Source organism: Mandrillus leucophaeus, unplaced genomic scaffold, assembly GCF_000951045.1.
Source record: "Mandrillus leucophaeus isolate KB7577 unplaced genomic scaffold, Mleu.le_1.0 Scaffold325, whole genome shotgun sequence".
In the NCBI taxonomy this organism is placed as follows: Eukaryota; Metazoa; Chordata; class Mammalia; order Primates; family Cercopithecidae; genus Mandrillus; species Mandrillus leucophaeus.
Genome location: NW_012103421.1, coordinates 574,169 through 591,302, shown reverse-complemented (window position 1 = coordinate 591,302; position 17,134 = coordinate 574,169). Strand labels below are relative to the sequence as shown.

At 44.0% G+C, this 17,134-nt stretch overlaps 1 protein-coding gene across 3 annotated transcripts in view; it reads right to left on the bottom strand.

Moving 5' to 3' along the window:
- The window catches only part of NAP1L4 (nucleosome assembly protein 1-like 4), a 54,013-nt gene that overhangs the window by 14,574 nt on the left and 22,305 nt on the right, over positions 1-17,134 (bottom strand). For all 3 annotated transcript variants that reach the window (XM_011988194.1, XM_011988195.1, XM_011988192.1), the window contains 5 exons: positions 13,712-13,853; positions 13,054-13,140; positions 11,400-11,531; positions 6,151-6,222; positions 1,161-1,300 (listed from right to left, as the gene is read on the bottom strand). In XM_011988194.1, the coding sequence (XP_011843584.1) occupies positions 1,161-1,300; positions 6,151-6,222; positions 11,400-11,531; positions 13,054-13,140; positions 13,712-13,853 (573 nt within the window). The remainder of the gene's footprint in view (positions 1-1,160; positions 1,301-6,150; positions 6,223-11,399; positions 11,532-13,053; positions 13,141-13,711; positions 13,854-17,134) is intronic.

Here is a 17,134-nt window from a genome sequence, read left to right as displayed (position 1 = left end):
GCAAGGCAGGAAGCAAACCACAGCTCTATGCCAAACCTGGAAAACTAAATAAAACCAATCTGCAAACCAAATACAATGGCCCATGAAGTTCATCTGGAGGTTGGCAAAAGAGAAATGGCCCGGTCCTCTTTCAACTTGGGTGTGACCACTGCCTCAAACTTCAGACTTCTGGAACAATGGTATTATTTTCCCAAGACATTTCATCAGGACTCTGAAATGTGTATTCTGTGGCAAAGCCCTTGTGTCAAGTCTGCACGATGCACAAGAACTTGTCCTCGGCTTCCCAAGGAAGCAGGAGTTGCTGCTGCTGTTCAAGGCAGCCAAGTGAGCAGAACAAGCTGAAAAAAGGAAATAGGTGGCCACTGGGAATCTTGACGGCCAGTGCAGACCACTCCAGCCCCAGGGAGGCTGGCAAGGGCTGAGCACAACATGCTCTCTAACACACAATCACCATGGACCCAGGAAACACCTGGCAGATCTCAATACTGCCCGCTTAAGAACATGCTTGGAAAGGCCAGGCCTTTTTCTCACACAATGGCCTGGCCCTGGAAAATCATTTTTCTAAATTACTCCAGCAGGATTTCAATAAAGTCCTGAATTAACAATTAGTACTTAGTTCTGGTAAATAAACTTAATTGTTTCAAGTCAAGACTAAAACCATTTCTCAGTCAATCCAACCTGGAGAAATTAATTCTAAACCAAATTCTCTCTTTAGTGATTTATAAAGCCTGAAATCAGTGAGTCAAACAACAGCTATGCTGCCCCCACCTATCTCCAAAGCAATGAGCTGACAGCCTTGGACTCAGACTCATTCATTCAATAAGTATTTATTTGCTGAGGGTAATCCACGAATTCAATTTTAAGAACTTCAATTCATGATGTCTAGAGAACCCAATACTTTCATTAAAATGAAGAAACCGGGCACTATCCCAAAGGCTTGCACGTGCAACCACGTGACTCATTTCCCAGGTTCGGCCACCATCTCCAAGTTCTGCACTACAAGCATTCCCAAACTGAAAGACTATTGAAATATCCATCTACCAGGCTTTTAAGCAGACTCAAGACTGTACTTTACTCCTTACTTCTATCTTACCCATCAAGTTACAAAATTATCTCTTCATTTTGTTTCAGAAAAACAAGGTAGAATGACATTTTCTTACCCGTCACAGTCCACAATCTCAGGACCTTCAAAGGAAAAGGGATCAGCCTTATCCGGTTCTGATTTCATCTTGTAGGTTTTTGTCAGGACTGAGTTGGTAAAGTAGTCGTTGGGTTCAAAGTGGAACTCTAACACAAAAGACTAAAAGCAGAAACTCAGAGTAAGCACCAGTTAAAATAGAAAAATAACGAGGACAGATTGCTTGGAGTACACAACACTGACTAGAAGCTATTTTGGGAAAGCTCAACAGATAGGGCCATGGAACGAGAAAAACTTCTCCATTGCAAAAAAGGCCACCATGAAGTTAAAAAAAACAAATGATGGACTGGAGGGAAATAGCTGTTCAGTTCATGAGTAGGGGCATGTCCTGCTCCAATGCCTCCTCACCAATAGGGGTCAAGCTCTCCTAAAGAATCCTAGCTTCTCTTAGCTGCTCCCAACCCTTGCTTCCTGGAAGGAGGGAAGGTGACTAGGGGAAAGTAGGGGCACCAGCAGTCCATCCTCCTCCTCTCCTTTTCCGCTCAGCCTAAGCCCCAGCCCCCACCCTGCTGGGGGAAGCCAGGGTCTGTATTCTGTGCTGTGCAGTAAAAGCAGTGACCCACAGCTTTTCTCCCGGGAGGTGGGTGGGAGAAAAGGACAAATCTCTACAAGGACAGAAAGCTCATCCCTCACTTACAAAGCATGCTACAGACCTGGAAGAGAGGTAAGCACACCGGGAAAAACGATGCAAACACGAATGCAGGCACAGGTAACATCCAACAGCAGCAACAAGGCATTTATGCTCACAAGTAACAAAACACAAGAACACCAAAATGAGATGCCTTTCTTTGGGGCAAAATGTATAAAAATATGTAGACTTAGCCAGGATTTTGGGGTACTGGGCACACTCATATACTGTCAACAGATTTTATGAAGGACAATTTGGCAATATCAAAAAAATAATAAAATAAAAAGGCATATTCCCTGACTCAATAATTCCATTTTGAGGAACTTCTTCAATTTGAGAAAAATACCTGGATGATGCATTGGTATGTGCAAAGACATTTTACCTCATCCCTATTTATAAAAGAAAAACCTGGAAGACGAGCTTGGTCGAGTAATTTATAGACAGTTTACAAGACCAATTCTGCGCTCAGACAGCCTGGGTTCAAATCCCATCTCTGCCTTCAGTGCTGGGCAATTCGCAGAAGCTACTCAATGTCTCCGTGCTCTGCTTTCCTCCATTGCCAAGGCCAGTGGAGAGCTCCTAGCCAGATCCTGCTGTCATCCCTTCTAGAAACTGGAAATAACTCTCTCCCTCTCTAGGAGCTGCCTTGACGGTTAATCTAGACGACTTAGAACAGAGCCGGGTTTATGGACAAGGCTGGTTAAACGTTAGCTGTTTCCATTTTCATTGTAATGGTAAAACCATCAATGGAGGGGAAATTAAGAGGACTAAAAAAAAAAAAATACAGTAATAATTTCCTCAAAAAAAAAGTTTATACATTCAAACAAATCACTTGCACAAAGGAGAATTGAAAAAGTAACTTCCAAAGAAAGGTGGAGGAGGAGGGGGGGGCCATGAGGGCTTAGGAAGTCAGGATCAGGGAGACAGTGTAGTTGGTTTCTAGAAGCGATGACAGCAGGACCTGGCTAGGAGCTCTCCACTGGCCTTGGCAAGAGCAAAGGAAGCGGGTAGGGCACTGCAGATGAACCACACAAAGGAAACGCCAGTCACTTGCCTGGTAAGTCACAAGGAAAGGAAGAGGCAGCTACAGGGAATCAGCATCAAATAAAATGCCAATTTCTCTCCCAACCCTCCAGGGCTTTAAAAAAAAAAAAAACAACATAAAGAGGGAAGGCAAGCAGCCAACCAATGGAGAGACTGCTGTGATTCCAGAACTGTTTAAGGCTGTAACCACAGTGTGGACAACCAACCCAGGGCATGGGATGACCCCAATAATACAAATAGTATTATTAGACTTGTGGTCCTTCACCATGTCCTACTCATTTTTCCCCTCCTTTTTACTTTCTCTTTTAAAGACCAGTTTTCTCTATGTTGCCCAGGCTGGTCTCGAACTCCCGGGCTCGAGCAATCCTCCACCTTGGCCTCCTAAAGTGCTGGGATTACAGGCATGAGCTACCACACCCAGCCTACTTTTCTATAGATAGATTCATATTTCTTCCTATTTTCCTTTTTTCTCTCCCCTCTGACTTTGTTCAGTCAAGAGTAACCCAAAGACAACTGAAGATGATTCAAGAAAGTGTTTAACTGCCCAAATGAAAAGTGGCTTGAAGATAAGACTGCTTAATTCACACATGCACTACACAAGCCACAAATATGCTAACCACGCTCAATCTTACAAGCAACTAAAGAAATGTAAAATTAGCAGGGCCTAGGTGGCTCATGCCTGTAATCCCAACTGAACGACCTTTGGGCCTTCTAAAGCTTCATCTTCTTTCACTCAGTAAGTATACTGAAAGGAATCTAAACTAAATAAATTAACAAACATTTAATTTAACACAAATTTGGGTTCAAGTATGCTGATCATAATGCAACAATTTACAATGGGGGAGGTGGTGCATGCAGGGGAATGTTAAAACATTTTATAGCCAATGGCGGCAGTAACAACTATTCCCCCAGCCAAGCCTGTGTGATGTGACAGCAGGGTGACACTGTGCACACACCATGTGGTGTGGCAAGAGCCATGTGGCACACGTGTGCACTGTGTGTCCAGGTGGGCAACTGCTCAAGGGAAGGGAATGAGGCATGGTGGGGAGCTGCAAAAACACCAGCCAAGACTCATTTTGAAGTTTTATTTCTCTTTATAACTTAAAATGCCTCAGATGCTTCATAATAATTTTACAAAGGAAAAAGAGTATGGGGAAACTCACTAAGCTGCTGATATTTACTTATAGAAAACAGATTTGTACGGCGTTCTTTACACTTGCCCGTATTTTCTACATATGACTTTAATAATAGGGAAGTAAAAAGAAAAAAAGATTACTGGTCCACAGTCTACCACAACCAGAGCTCTAGTCTATGAGTAACCATGAGATGGAGGAAAATAAGATGACAGGCTAAGAAAGAAAGAAAATTGACCTAGGAAATCATCAAACAGGTGTCCAATAAGAAAAAAGAGGCCGGGTGTGGGGGCTCACGCCTGTAATCCCAGCATTTGGGAGGCTGAGGTGAGCAGATCACGAGGTCAAGAGATTGAGACCATCCTTGCCAATGTGGTAAAATCCTGTCTCTACTAAAAATACAAAAATCAGCTGGGCGTGGTGGCGCACACCTGTAATCCCAGCTACTCGGGAGGCTGAGGCAGGAGAATAGCTTGAACTCGGGAGGCGGAGGTTGCAGTGAGCCGAGATCATAGCACTGCACTCCAGCCTGGCGACAGAGTGAGACTCCGTCTCAAAAAATAGTAATAATAAAAAGAAAAGAAAAGAAAGGGGAAAAAAAGGAACTAACTCAAAGGAGAAAAAAAGTTAATTGAGTCTGGATGAATTAAGTACAAGCAAAACACACACAGAACCTTAAAGCACCACACACTCACACCATGGGGAAGAGAATGCACACCAATGAGGGCAAACTAGGCAGACGTGCCCAGGCGGCTCCCGGGGGCCCTGTGATAAAGTCTAAACAGAAGAGATGCAAGCCCAGGAAGAAGGACCTGCTATGACCCACATGGGACAGGGAAGATGGGGTGTCCCCTCTGGAGGCAGCCCCTAGCTGGTGAGCAGGCATCACTCCTGACTCCCAGTGCCCCACCTGGAGAGAGACACCTGAATATCACCTTCCATAGTGGAAAACAGACAGGAACAGGAAAAAGTAGAAGGGACAGATACAGGTGGATCCACTGCCTGCCCCTGCCGCTGCCCCAGGCATTACTTGCAGCACTTGCAGTGAAGAAATTCTACTCCTAGTGGCCCTCGTCCATTAGCCCGGGCCCCAGTACTGAAGAAATCCCACTCCTAGTGGCCCTCATCCATTAGCCTGGGCCCCAGTGCTGAGATGGGGAGGAAGGAAGACACTGCTGACTGGTCCCAGGTCCCTACCACCATTACCCATCCGCAAGATCCCTAACCCACAGCCTGTCATGCAGCATTTGTCTCCAAGACCTGAAACTGAAAGCCACCAGTCAGTCAGTCATGTGTCGCTGGAAATGCTATTGCACCGGAATGGAACCCATTAGCTACAGCCAGGCTAACAGGTTAACGAACAGTGCTCCCTGGGAGAACCAGGCTAGGATGAGACAGCCTGGGGAGGCTATCTGAAGATGAGCATGTTTCCTCAGATAAAAGTAAGGGCTGACCTAGTCAAGCTTGTCTTACCAACTGGCAGGCTGATCCATGCCACTAACATTACTACTGCAATGATACACCAAAGCAAGTGTATTGGAAAGATTTGTTTCAGGACAAATCAAAGAGCAGGAAAACATTTTTCAGTCTTTGTGCCTTTTTTTTTAGGGTAAAACCTAGTAGGTTCAGATTTTCGAATAAGTGCTGTTCATATGTGTACATAGCTCCCATCTTTTTAAACGTTAAAAATATACATTAGATGCATGCAAACTTGAGAGACACTTGGGAAAAGAACGGTATCATCTCCAACCAACCGAGTAAACAAACAAACTACAAGACCGAGGGCGGGCACAGTGGACAGCACCACCACAGCCCAGGAGTTGCAGTCTGACTCCTGCGTTGGTGCCCACCTGGCTGTAGGGTCTGGAACATCACATGGTCGGCATCACTGTCAAATCATCCAGCACAGACTCACGACTACAGTGCCAAGCACGAGACAGAAAGGCAATGGGATCCCCGTCTAACTCTCAGGGAGCAAAGAGACAATGCGGTACTCAGTCTAACTCTTGGAGAGCTGTCTTGCCCAGGGCTGCCCAGCAGATGAGTGGCTAAGTGTGGGTTTTGCGGGTTTCTTGCCCCTGGCTCCAAGTTTTTCCATCTTTGTGGACTGACTCTGATGCCAACCAGAAGGTCAAGTCAGTACTCACCATAGGCTGTCCAGGGTCAGAAAACTTCACTTTAATATCCTGCAGGTGTTTCAAGATTGGTTCATCATATTCCTAATCAAAAAGAGAAAAAAAATTCCAATCGGCCTTTAAAAAACAGCACATCTCTCCCCAAGCGTCATGGCTGCATGGGCTCCCAGATGCTGCATAACTAGCCCTACTGGAATTCTGTCCTTGTCAAGTAATAACTACCAGGAAGAAACCCAAAGTTATTCACCAACTCCCTGTCATAGAAAAGCAGCACCAAGGTGTCCCCTTTCCCTAGTGTGGAGCAACGGTGGGTGTCACTGACAGCGAAGGGCAGTGCCACTGACACCCGCCTGCCTGCAACACTGGGGCAAGGGCCTTCACTGCTTTCCTGCCACCAGCTGCCACTGCACACAGAGATCAGAAATGCTACCAACCAAGACTGTTGAGGAGACAGAGCAGAAGCCTGGAAGTCAGAAGAGAAGGCTAGATCAGCTACAGCCGTGGCAACCAGCTTCCCCACCTGTGGCAATAAAGTTGTGCACGCCTTAACAATGGGGGCACCTCCTGAGAAACACACCATTAGGCAATTCGGCATGCAATCATCAGAGCATACTTACACAAACCTAGACAGTGCAGCCTACTATCCACTATTGCTCCTGCACTACAAACCTGTACAGCTTGTGACTGTACTGAATACTGGAAGCAGCTAGTGATGGTAATTATTTGTGTATCTAAACACAGAGAACGTACAGTAAGAATATGGTATCATAATCTTACAGGACCGCCATCCTATATGCAGTCTGTTGTGACCAAAATGTGTTATGTGGCTCATGACTGTATCCAAAACTCACTATACAGACGGTCACTTCTTTATTTTTTTTTTGAGACAGTCTTGCTCTGTCACCCAGGCTGGAGTGCAACGGTACAATCTCAGCTCACTGCAAGCTCTGCCTCCCAGGTTCATGCCATTCTCCTGCCTCAGCATCCTGAGTAGCTGGGACTACGGGTGCCCGCCACCACGCCCGGCTAATTTTTTGTATTTTTAGTAGAGATGAGGTTTCACCGTGTTAGCCAGGATGGTCTCGATCTCCTGACCTCGTGATCCACCCGCCTCGGCCTCCCAAAGTGCTGGGATTACCGGCATGAGCCATCGCGCCCAGCCACACGCGGTAACTTCTTTAAGGACAGTTACACAGAGCGTGTCTGAGATCTAACTTGCAGGCACCATGGAAGAGCGTACAATTCTTATCTGTCTGTATCATTTTACAAGTGGTATTTCTTCAAACTCAGAGTTTGCTGATACCTGTCAGATTAGAAGGTTCAAGTGAGGAAAGTCAGAAGAGGAATGGAAAGACCTGAATCCTCATAAACACGCACTGGCAGCAGGTGCTTCGTTTGTAACATTACAGTCGCTTCTTTACCCCCGAAGTCTGGGCACTGAACCTCAAAATGTCTTGAAGTTCCATTAAGTTTCTCTTAAATCATTTTTTCCCTTTTTTAGTTCTATGTAACAACTGTACTAATTTATGGGACACAGTGACATTTTGATGCACATATACAATGTGTAATAAATCAGGACCATCACCTCATTTATTTTTGAACATTCAAAACCCGTCCTCTAGCTTTCTGAAAATACACACTAAATTATCGTTAGCCACATTCACCCTACAGTGCTACAAAACACTGGAACTTACTCCTCCAATCTAGCAGTGACTCTATCCAGTAACGGACCTGTCCCTGTTTGTTCTCCCCTCTCTCTCCCTCTAAGCCTTTAACAACTCTGCTTCGGTAAGCTGTTTTTGTAGCTCCCACATGAGTGTGAACATGAGGTATTTCCCTTTCTGTGCCTGACTTTCCATTAAGTGAGTCCTAATTTTCAACTCTTTTGACATTATAGAAAAAACAAAAACAGCGACAAAAAGATACCTGCAAGTATTTAGACAAAAAGTAACCCAAAGGCAGTTGCGAAATGGGCCACACCTGCAGGCGATGTTCAGTCTCCAACACTGCGCGTGCCACCCATGGAGGCATGCACTGGCTCTCGATCACCAAGATGAACACCTTCACCAGCATGCTTTCCAGAGATGGCACTGCGAACTTCAAACTCATCCCACTCAAAGACGCAGTGCCCACTGATGTTTTCCCAAACTTCATAAAATAACCATTATGTTCTAATTTCCTCAAGCAGCCATGTACCCTGTGGGTCAAAATTTAAATGTCCAGGGCAGATATAAGGCAATGCCCCACACTGGCAGACACTCAAGACTCAGGAAGCAAAGACACAAACAACACTGGAAGCATCACACTCAGATCATAAAGCCGCCATCTCAAATTTTCCACTCTACTTGAAGGAATATATTTCAACTATCCCCAAATTTAGAACAAAGGGATTCAGAGTTAATCCAACTTTGGAATTTAATATTTGACCAAAATGAGCTGGGCACAGTGGCGCACACCTGCAGTCCCAGTTACTTGGGAGGACCACTTGAGGCTAAGAGACTGAGACAGCAGTGCACTGACTGTGCCTATGAAAAGCCACTGACCTCTAGGCTGGGTATCATAGCAAGACCATGTCCCTTAAAAAGGAAAGGGATTCTCTCAGAAATGGCAGACTCCAACACCAGACATTAAAACATAATTGTTAGCCGGGCGCGGTGGCTCACGCCTGTAATCCCAGCACTTTGGGAGGCTGAGGCAGGAGGATCACTTGAGGCCAGGAGTATAAGACTAGCCCTGGCAACATAGCAAGACCATGTCCCTTAAAAAGGAAAGGGATTCTCTCAGAAATGGCAGACTCCAACACCAGACATTAAAACATAATTGTTAGCCGGGCGCGGTGGCTCACGCCTGTAATCCCAGCACTTTGGGAGGCTGAGGCGGACGGGATCATGAGGTCAGGAGATCGAGACTATCTTGGCTAACATGGTGAAACCTCGTCTCTACTAAAAATACAAAAAATTAGCCGGGCATGGTGGCGGGTACCTGTAGTCCCAGATACTCGAGAGGCTGAGGCAGGAGAATGGCGTGAACCCGGAAGGCGGAGCTTGCAGCGAGCTGAGAACATGCCACTGCACTCCAGCCTGGGCAACAGAGCAAGACTCCGTTAAAAAAAAAAAAAAAATTTGTTAAAAAATCAAAATAGAACATGCTACCGTTACCTGCTATGAGGTTACAAACAGTACAAATAACATTTCCTCATTCTCTGCATATTAAATGACTACTCTATCAACCCCTGCATATCTTTTTAAAGCTTTTAAAACAAAAAGCAACAAGACACCTCTTGGCTGAAATGCTGAAGCACTGACACTAATACAGAGGTGCTGGGAGAATGAGAAGGGACACCCCATTAAAATGTGGCCAAATGCCTCACTGTGCTCTCAAAACCCAAGGCAGCGCTATCCATGGCCAGTGACCCCAATGCCATAACCAGGTGGCCACATGCACAGAAGGGGACACCAAAACTCACTCAAGTCACCTAACTCTTGCTCCCAAACCCTGTTATCACTGCACCTCCAATCCCACGTGAAGATGCTCCAACCCTGCAGCATGAGCATCACCCTGGGGCCCATGAGACACGCAACCCCACAGAACCAGAATCTGCACTGCCATGGCCACTCCCCATGCCCCCCGAAGTCTGAGAAGAACTAACCTAAGAGCTAGTCTTTCCACCTGCTCCCTACCATGGGGATTTTCAACTCTCAGCATGCATATCAGAGTTCCTAAAACCACCTCAAAACTCTCAGTGCCGTGGTGACAGATGAGGCATTCAGTTTTTGCTATTTAGTTTTTAAAGCTGCTCAGGTGATTGTAATACACAGTCAGGGTGAGACTGCGGCTCTGGTACACACTACTTAATTTTTCCAATGAAATTCTGGTGCATGGCATTCTTTTAAAAGTATGGTCTAGTCTTCGTAAATTCCACCTTTTCATATAAAAAGGAAGCTCAGATCAGGAAAAACCAAGGCTGTTCTATTTTAGATGCTTTCTGCTCTGGAAGGAGAATAAGAAATACATCATTCTTTCCATCTTGAATTCTCAAGTTTTGGCTTAGGACACAGGATAAGCATGAAACAAGGGAGGTAGCAGAGGCAGCAATGTGATACATTTGTGAAAACCATTAAAAAAAGTAGCTGTAAAATCCCGTGCAAATTACAATACAGCAGTTTGTAAAGGACAACAGACAGTGGCTATGCTCTGTGATGGGAGAAGCACTCTGCCCACACAAGCAGAACCTGGAGCTGTCCTGAGCAAGTGTGAATGTAGATGTACTGTTTCTGGGGACTCTGGAGCAATAAAAACTGACAGCAAGTCAGTCAGTGAGACTTAAGGCAAGATTTGTTTCTGTGTTGTAGAAACTTCTATTATAACTAATTTCAGGGAAAACCAAATTTGTCACCTTTTAATTTGTTCACCATTTCACTGTAGAAAGTAAAATGTCAAGGCAAGACAAAATCAGAAATGTTGGTTTTGTTTTTTTTTTTTTTGAGACAGGGTCTCACTCTGTCACCCACCAGGATGAAGTGTAGCGCCATGATCATGGCTTACCACAGCCTCGACCTCCTGGGCTCAGGTGATCCTCCTGCCTCAGCCTCCCAAGTACCTGGGACCACAGGTGCACAACACAATGCCCGGCTAACTTCTGTATTTTTTGTAGAGATGGGATTTCGCCATGCTGCCCACGCTGGTCTTAAACAATCTGCCTACCTCAGCCTCCCAAAGTGCTGGGGCTACAGACATGAGCTACCATGCCTGGCCTTCTTTTTTTAAAATAGACACTTTTCAAGAGAAATGATCAGAAAATATTAGCAACTTGTTCAAAAATTCACTGGGATGTGTGTGTGTATACACACACACACAGAACTTATCCCTTCAAAATTCATTCTCCTACTCTGGTCTCCCACCCTCACCCTTTCCTGCGCACTCACACCACAGTAAGACACAGATGCGCTCTTGAATCTATTCACAGGCGAGACAACAGACATTTACAGGAGGTAAAAGGAATTGATTTGAAAGTTTTGGATCAGGCTGAGCTGCCTGGCTTTCCACCAAGAACTGCAAAAGACAGCATGGAAGCCCCACTGTGAATAAACCATTCACTGTGAGATCAGAACTGCTCACCTTAGGTCCTGGTCACAGAAAGTGCCCTTCCGCCCACTATGAACAACCTTTCAACGCCCAGTTTAGTGCTTAAAAAAATGCCATAGATAAGTAATGTTAGAAGACTACCACATAATCTCTCTAAAAGATAGAAATGTGCTTACCTGGACTAATTCACTTAGCATATCTACATTTCTAAAGATGGTAAACCAGAACTCTGGAATTCCTTTGGGATTTGGCTCTTCAGCTGTTGCTGCTTCTTTTTCAGTTATGACTACTTTATTTTTCATGTCTCCCTAAAAAAAATAAAGATGCAAAAAGATCGCAAAAAATACAAATTTAAAAATAACGCAGTGGCTTAATGTAGAGTACCATTTCCAAATCCTGTATTATCTCCGATCAAAAACTTTTCTTTCAGAGTCTGCATCTCCAAACCATTCACTGTGCCATGCAACACTTCTCAGATGCTTCCGAGGGAAAAAAGCGGTCAAGGCGTTATATCCACATGGAATTCCTTATGATTTCACAACAAAGGCGAAGAAACTGAAGAGATGACAAAGTGCCACCAACTCTGGGAAAGGTCATCCAGTGCTAACTCTGTGAGGTGCCATCCTGAGACAATCATCATCACAAATGCAGATGCAAAGACTGTACGTCAACCTTAAGGAAATGGAATGCAAATATGCAGAACATCTATCACTGGGAAAAAAAAGTCCAGTCCAAGGATCAGTAAGTTCACTTGGACTAATAATCTGACCTCTGGTTAAAATTTGTGGGGTAGGGGCAGTAAGTTGAAGTAAAAAAAAAAAAAAAAAAAAACATTTGCTGCAGCAGTATCTGCAGCAAGAAAGTGCTCAGCAACTTATCCAGCTTTAAGCAGGTGGCTATAAATGCTGGTTCATGGACATAACGCAAGCATCAGAAAGTGATCAGAAAGGGTACATGGTAAAGTGAAGGGGAGTCTTATAACATCAGGCCCCAGGGAAAAGGTAGACCAAGGGAGGTAAAACATAACACTAAATGGAACTATGGGAAATTCTGAATGCCTTGCCAAATGGGATTGTTATGATGAAATGATCTCGTAGGCCTTTTAAATTAGCGAAGGCAGATTTCCTTGAGCTGTTAGAAGCTGATTCACAACTGTATCAATCCACAGCCATGGCTTCAATTCGGCCAGGTTCTACATATTTTAAAAAGATCAAAAACACATAAGGCTACCAAAATTATCATATACCTTAAAAAAAAAAAAACACCCATGCCAAAAGTTAGTGATAGGATAAAAGTCACTTGTCTCCCAAACATAAAATCAGCTTGACACTGGGAGTTTTCACAGCACTGGAATGGGACCAGTCACTAGAAAAAGGCTGTGAGCAGGTAACTGACGGCCATACCACAACCACCATACGCAACCAATCCACTGGCTGAGCACCTGTCAGGGAGCACGCTAGTCCACGCCACTGAGCAAGAAGGCACTCCCCTCACAACTCCCCCAATATTCCAGTGACTGAGAACACAGGGGTATCTCTTCTTGATCTTTGCTTTCTCTGATGTTTTAATCTTTATTGTCTGATCCTTTATTTCAATATGCTCCTGTCCACAGATAACTGACATGGCACTACATCTTACTCCTCCTATGAACTGACAGTACTGTGCCAGATGCTAGATCAGTATCAGAAAGGAATCTAAACCCAACCTAATGATGCAGCAGCACCTACTGCTAGAAGCACGTAAGTTTACTAGTCATTAAAAATCATTTAAAAATGCTTATTTTTAATAGTATTAAAACAGAACATAAGTCACATTTTTCAAAAGACTTACAGCCAATTTCTCTTCCTCTTCATTTTCACTGTGCCATTCAGATTCCGCATCTGTTGGTTCAACATCACCGGTGATAAATTCTCTTCTCTACATAAAAATGAGACCTTATTAGAATTATGTTATTAGCTTACTTGGAAACTCAAGAGTTAAATTTATAAATAATGTCTACAAAAAGACTTTGAAAACTGGGTATTTTTATAACTTATTTTAAGATTCTAAATTTTAGGGTTCAAAGAAAAATATTAAATGATTTCCTGGATAAATCTGGATGTTTCACCTAAAGATCTAAAATAAAGGCAGTCCCTGATTTCCAATGGTTCAACTAAAGATTTTCAACTTCATGATGGTGCAGAAGCCATCACACTTTGAGTACCAATACAGCCACACTCTGTCCCACTCTCTGTGTAGTGTTCAATACATTACATGAGATACTCAGCACTTTATTATAAAATAGGCTTTGTGGAAGATGATTTTGCCTGACTGCAGGCTCATGTAAGTGTTCTGAGCTTATTTAAGGTAGTCTAGACTAAGCTATGTTTGGTAGCTTAGATGAGTTCTTACCCTAGATGTTGTCAACTTATAATGAGTTTATCACAACCTAACACCGTCGTAAGTTGAAGATTATCTGTATATTAAATTCGTTAAGAGCGTTCCCTACCTTGTCAAAAAGAGGCTGGTATAGTGCTGCATACTTTCTTTCCAAGTCATGTACCTCTTCATAGAACTTGGCTTCTATGTGAGCACATCTCACCTGAAGTTGTTTCAATGCATTAATTCTTCTTTTTACTGCTTTAGGTAAACTAAAAAAAAAGGAGTAAGAAATACAACATCCTCATGCCTGCAAAATAAGGCACCATGCTTTTCAATTTTATTAAAATAAATTTAGGTTAACATGGAATTAACATAATGAACAAGACCTCTTAAAAATTAGGAAAAGGACAAATACCCCAATAGGAAAAAAAGGATACAGGAGGCAGAAAAGATAATTCACAAAAGAAAAAACACAAATTGTCAAACATGAAGAAAGATTCAATCTCATAAAATATCCAAAAGAATGCAAACATTTAAGAATGCTCATCTTTTCCTTACCAAATTGGCAATTAAAAACCAAAACAAAACACCTAGGTTTTACGAGGCTAAGGGTCAAGAAGCCCTCTAACTGACTCATCTTTCTTAAGGGCAGAAATACTGAAAGTGTTCTTTGGACCCAGTAATTCCACTTCTAAGAATTTATCCTTAAGGCTGGGCGCAGTGGCTCATGCCTGTAATCCCACCACTTTGGGAGGCCAAGGTGGGAGGACGGCTTGAGGGCAGGACTACAAGACCAGCCTGAGCAATATAGCAAGACCCCTCACTACAAAAAATTTAAAAAATTAGCCAAGTGTGCCCCTGTAGTCCCAGCTACTCAGGAAGCTGAAGTGGGAGGATCACTTGAGTCTGGGAGGTCAAGGCAGCAGGGAGCTATGATTGTGCTACCGCACTCCAGCTTGGGAAACAGAGCAAGACCCTATCTTACCAAAAGGAAAAAAAAATTTATCCTAATCAAGTATTTATGCTGGATTGTCCATCGATAGATCTGTACAAGTGAAAAACTGGACAATGGAAGTTCAACGGTATTCAAATATGGCCTATTTATAATCACATTGTACAGGAATATTTAGTGCCACGTGGGAGTCCATACTTGTTAACACACTGGAGGAAAAATCTGAGAAACACAGACCACAGGCAACACAACTTTGTCCTTGAGAGTCAGGTCAACTATGAGTTTGCTCAATCCTGTTCTATGTTTTAAAAAATATTTTAGTTTGTATGTATAACTTCTATAAATCAGAAGAAAAATCCCTGTTTTTAACCTATCAAAACTATTTGCTTAAAGCAAAGCCCCTGGTCATAATCATGTGGACTGAACAGCAGATTCCCGGCCTCATCATAGACCCAAATAATCTACCTGGGGCAGGGCCCTGGGTCCTGAATCTTAGATACCCATTCACACGATCAGAGTTCTCAAGTCTAACCACTTGACTTATCCTCCAACACCACACAGCACAGAGCAGCAGGCAATTCACACACACATATCACTGGTCTGGGAGGTGTTAGAACAACTGCCTTGCATCCCAAAGGACCACTCTCCTGGGTGAAATATAATCACAGTTACCTCAAGCTAAAGGTCCTTAGTTTAGACTCTCAAATAATGCTTAACATTCTAGAACTACTGCTAGTAGTAGATGAGAACAAGGGAAAAGCAAAAAGAATTTAACAAAATCATAGACTCCCACTGCCACTTGTACCTCTCTTCAGCACTGATCATTCATTCATTCATTCATTCATTTACTGTGATACGATCTCACTCTGTTGCCCAGGCTGCAGTGCAGTAGTGCTATCTCGGCTCACTACAATCTCAACTTTCTGGGCTCAAACGATCCTCCCACCTCAGCATTCCGAGCAGCTGGACTACAGGGGCACATAGCCATGCCCAGCTAGTTTTTTGCATCCTGTAGAGATGGGGTTTGATCATGTTGCCCAGGCTGGTCTTGAACTTCTGGGCTCAAACGATCTGCCTGCCTTGGCCTCCCAAAGTGCTAGGATTACAGGTGTGAGCTACCACGCCTGGCTAATTATACAATTTTAAATTAATTTTTGAAGCTTTCCAACTGAAGTAAAATGACAAAGGATGTTAAACAAACTGGACCCTAGTGTGCCCCTAGCAGTCCTTCAATCATTCATACCAACTACACCCAGCCATCTGCGGGCACTTTTCCTGCAATATGGCCAATATGGAACCACTTCTAGTCTCACATAAACTTGTTCCCACTCAAGCAGTTCCTCTCACAGAATGCCACCCCACCAACCCAGTTTCTAAAGCGAGAAAACTAGAAACCATTACTCATTCTCAATTCTTGCCACTCCTACACAGTATCACTCCATCCCATCAATGTAGTCTGCAAAAAAAAAAATCAAAAAACCTGGCCCACTGAGTAATCCCCAAGAAGCTTGTAAATGGACAAAGCAAACTCTAAATGTCCCCTTCTAGGCTGGGCGCTGTGGCTCATGCCTGTAATCCCAGCACTTTGGGGGGCCAAGGTGGGCAGATCACCTGAGGTCAGGAGTTAGAGATCAGTCCGGCCAACATGGCGAAACCCTGTCTCTACTAAAAATACAAAAAAACACGCGCAGCAAATCTCCATGGCACATGTATACCTATGTAACAAACCTGCACGTTCAGCGTATCTACCCCAGAACAATAAAAATACAAAAAATTAGCTAGGCGTGGTGGCGTGCACCTGTAATTCCAGCTACTCGGGAGACTGAGGCAGGAGAATCACTTGAAACTGGAAGGCGGAAGTTGTTGAGATCCCAAGTTCCGCACTCCAGCCTGGGTGACAGAGCGAGACTCTGTCTCAAAAAATAAAAATAAAAAATAAAGGTCCCCTTCTTGTCATAATAGCGGGGAAACCAGTTGGAAGGTGGGGCCTCCTGGGAGACCAAGCCTTGACTCGATTACAGATGGAAGCCCAGTAGCAGCTCATCCCTTTCAAAAAAAAAAAAAAAAAATTTGCCAGGCATGGTATGGTGATACATGCTTATAGTTCCAGCTACTCTGAAGGCTGAGGTAGAAGGATCATTTGAACTCAGAAGTTCAAGGTTACAATGAGCTATTACATGCCACTGCACTTCAGCCTGGGCAACAAAGTGAGACTCCAACTCAAAAACCAAAAATTCCTTCCAGAAGTAAGACAGGGAGGTCCTGACAAGAGCCATCCGAGGATTTTAGGATCACCATCCTTATCATTTTCATAGTGCAATACATCTAGGACATAAGACTCTCATAAGAAAGGAAAGGTGTCAGGCCAGGCGCGGTGGCTCAAGCCTGTAATCCCAGCACTTTGGGAGGCCGAGACGGGCAGATCACGAGGTCAGGAGATGGAGACCATCCTGGCTAACCCGGCGAAACCCCGTCTCTACTAAAAAATACAAAAAACTAGCCGGGCGAGGTGGTGGGCGCCTGTAGTCCCAGCTACTTGGGAGGCTGAGGCAGGAGAATGGCGTAAACCCGGGAGGCGGAGCTTGCAGTGAGCTGAGA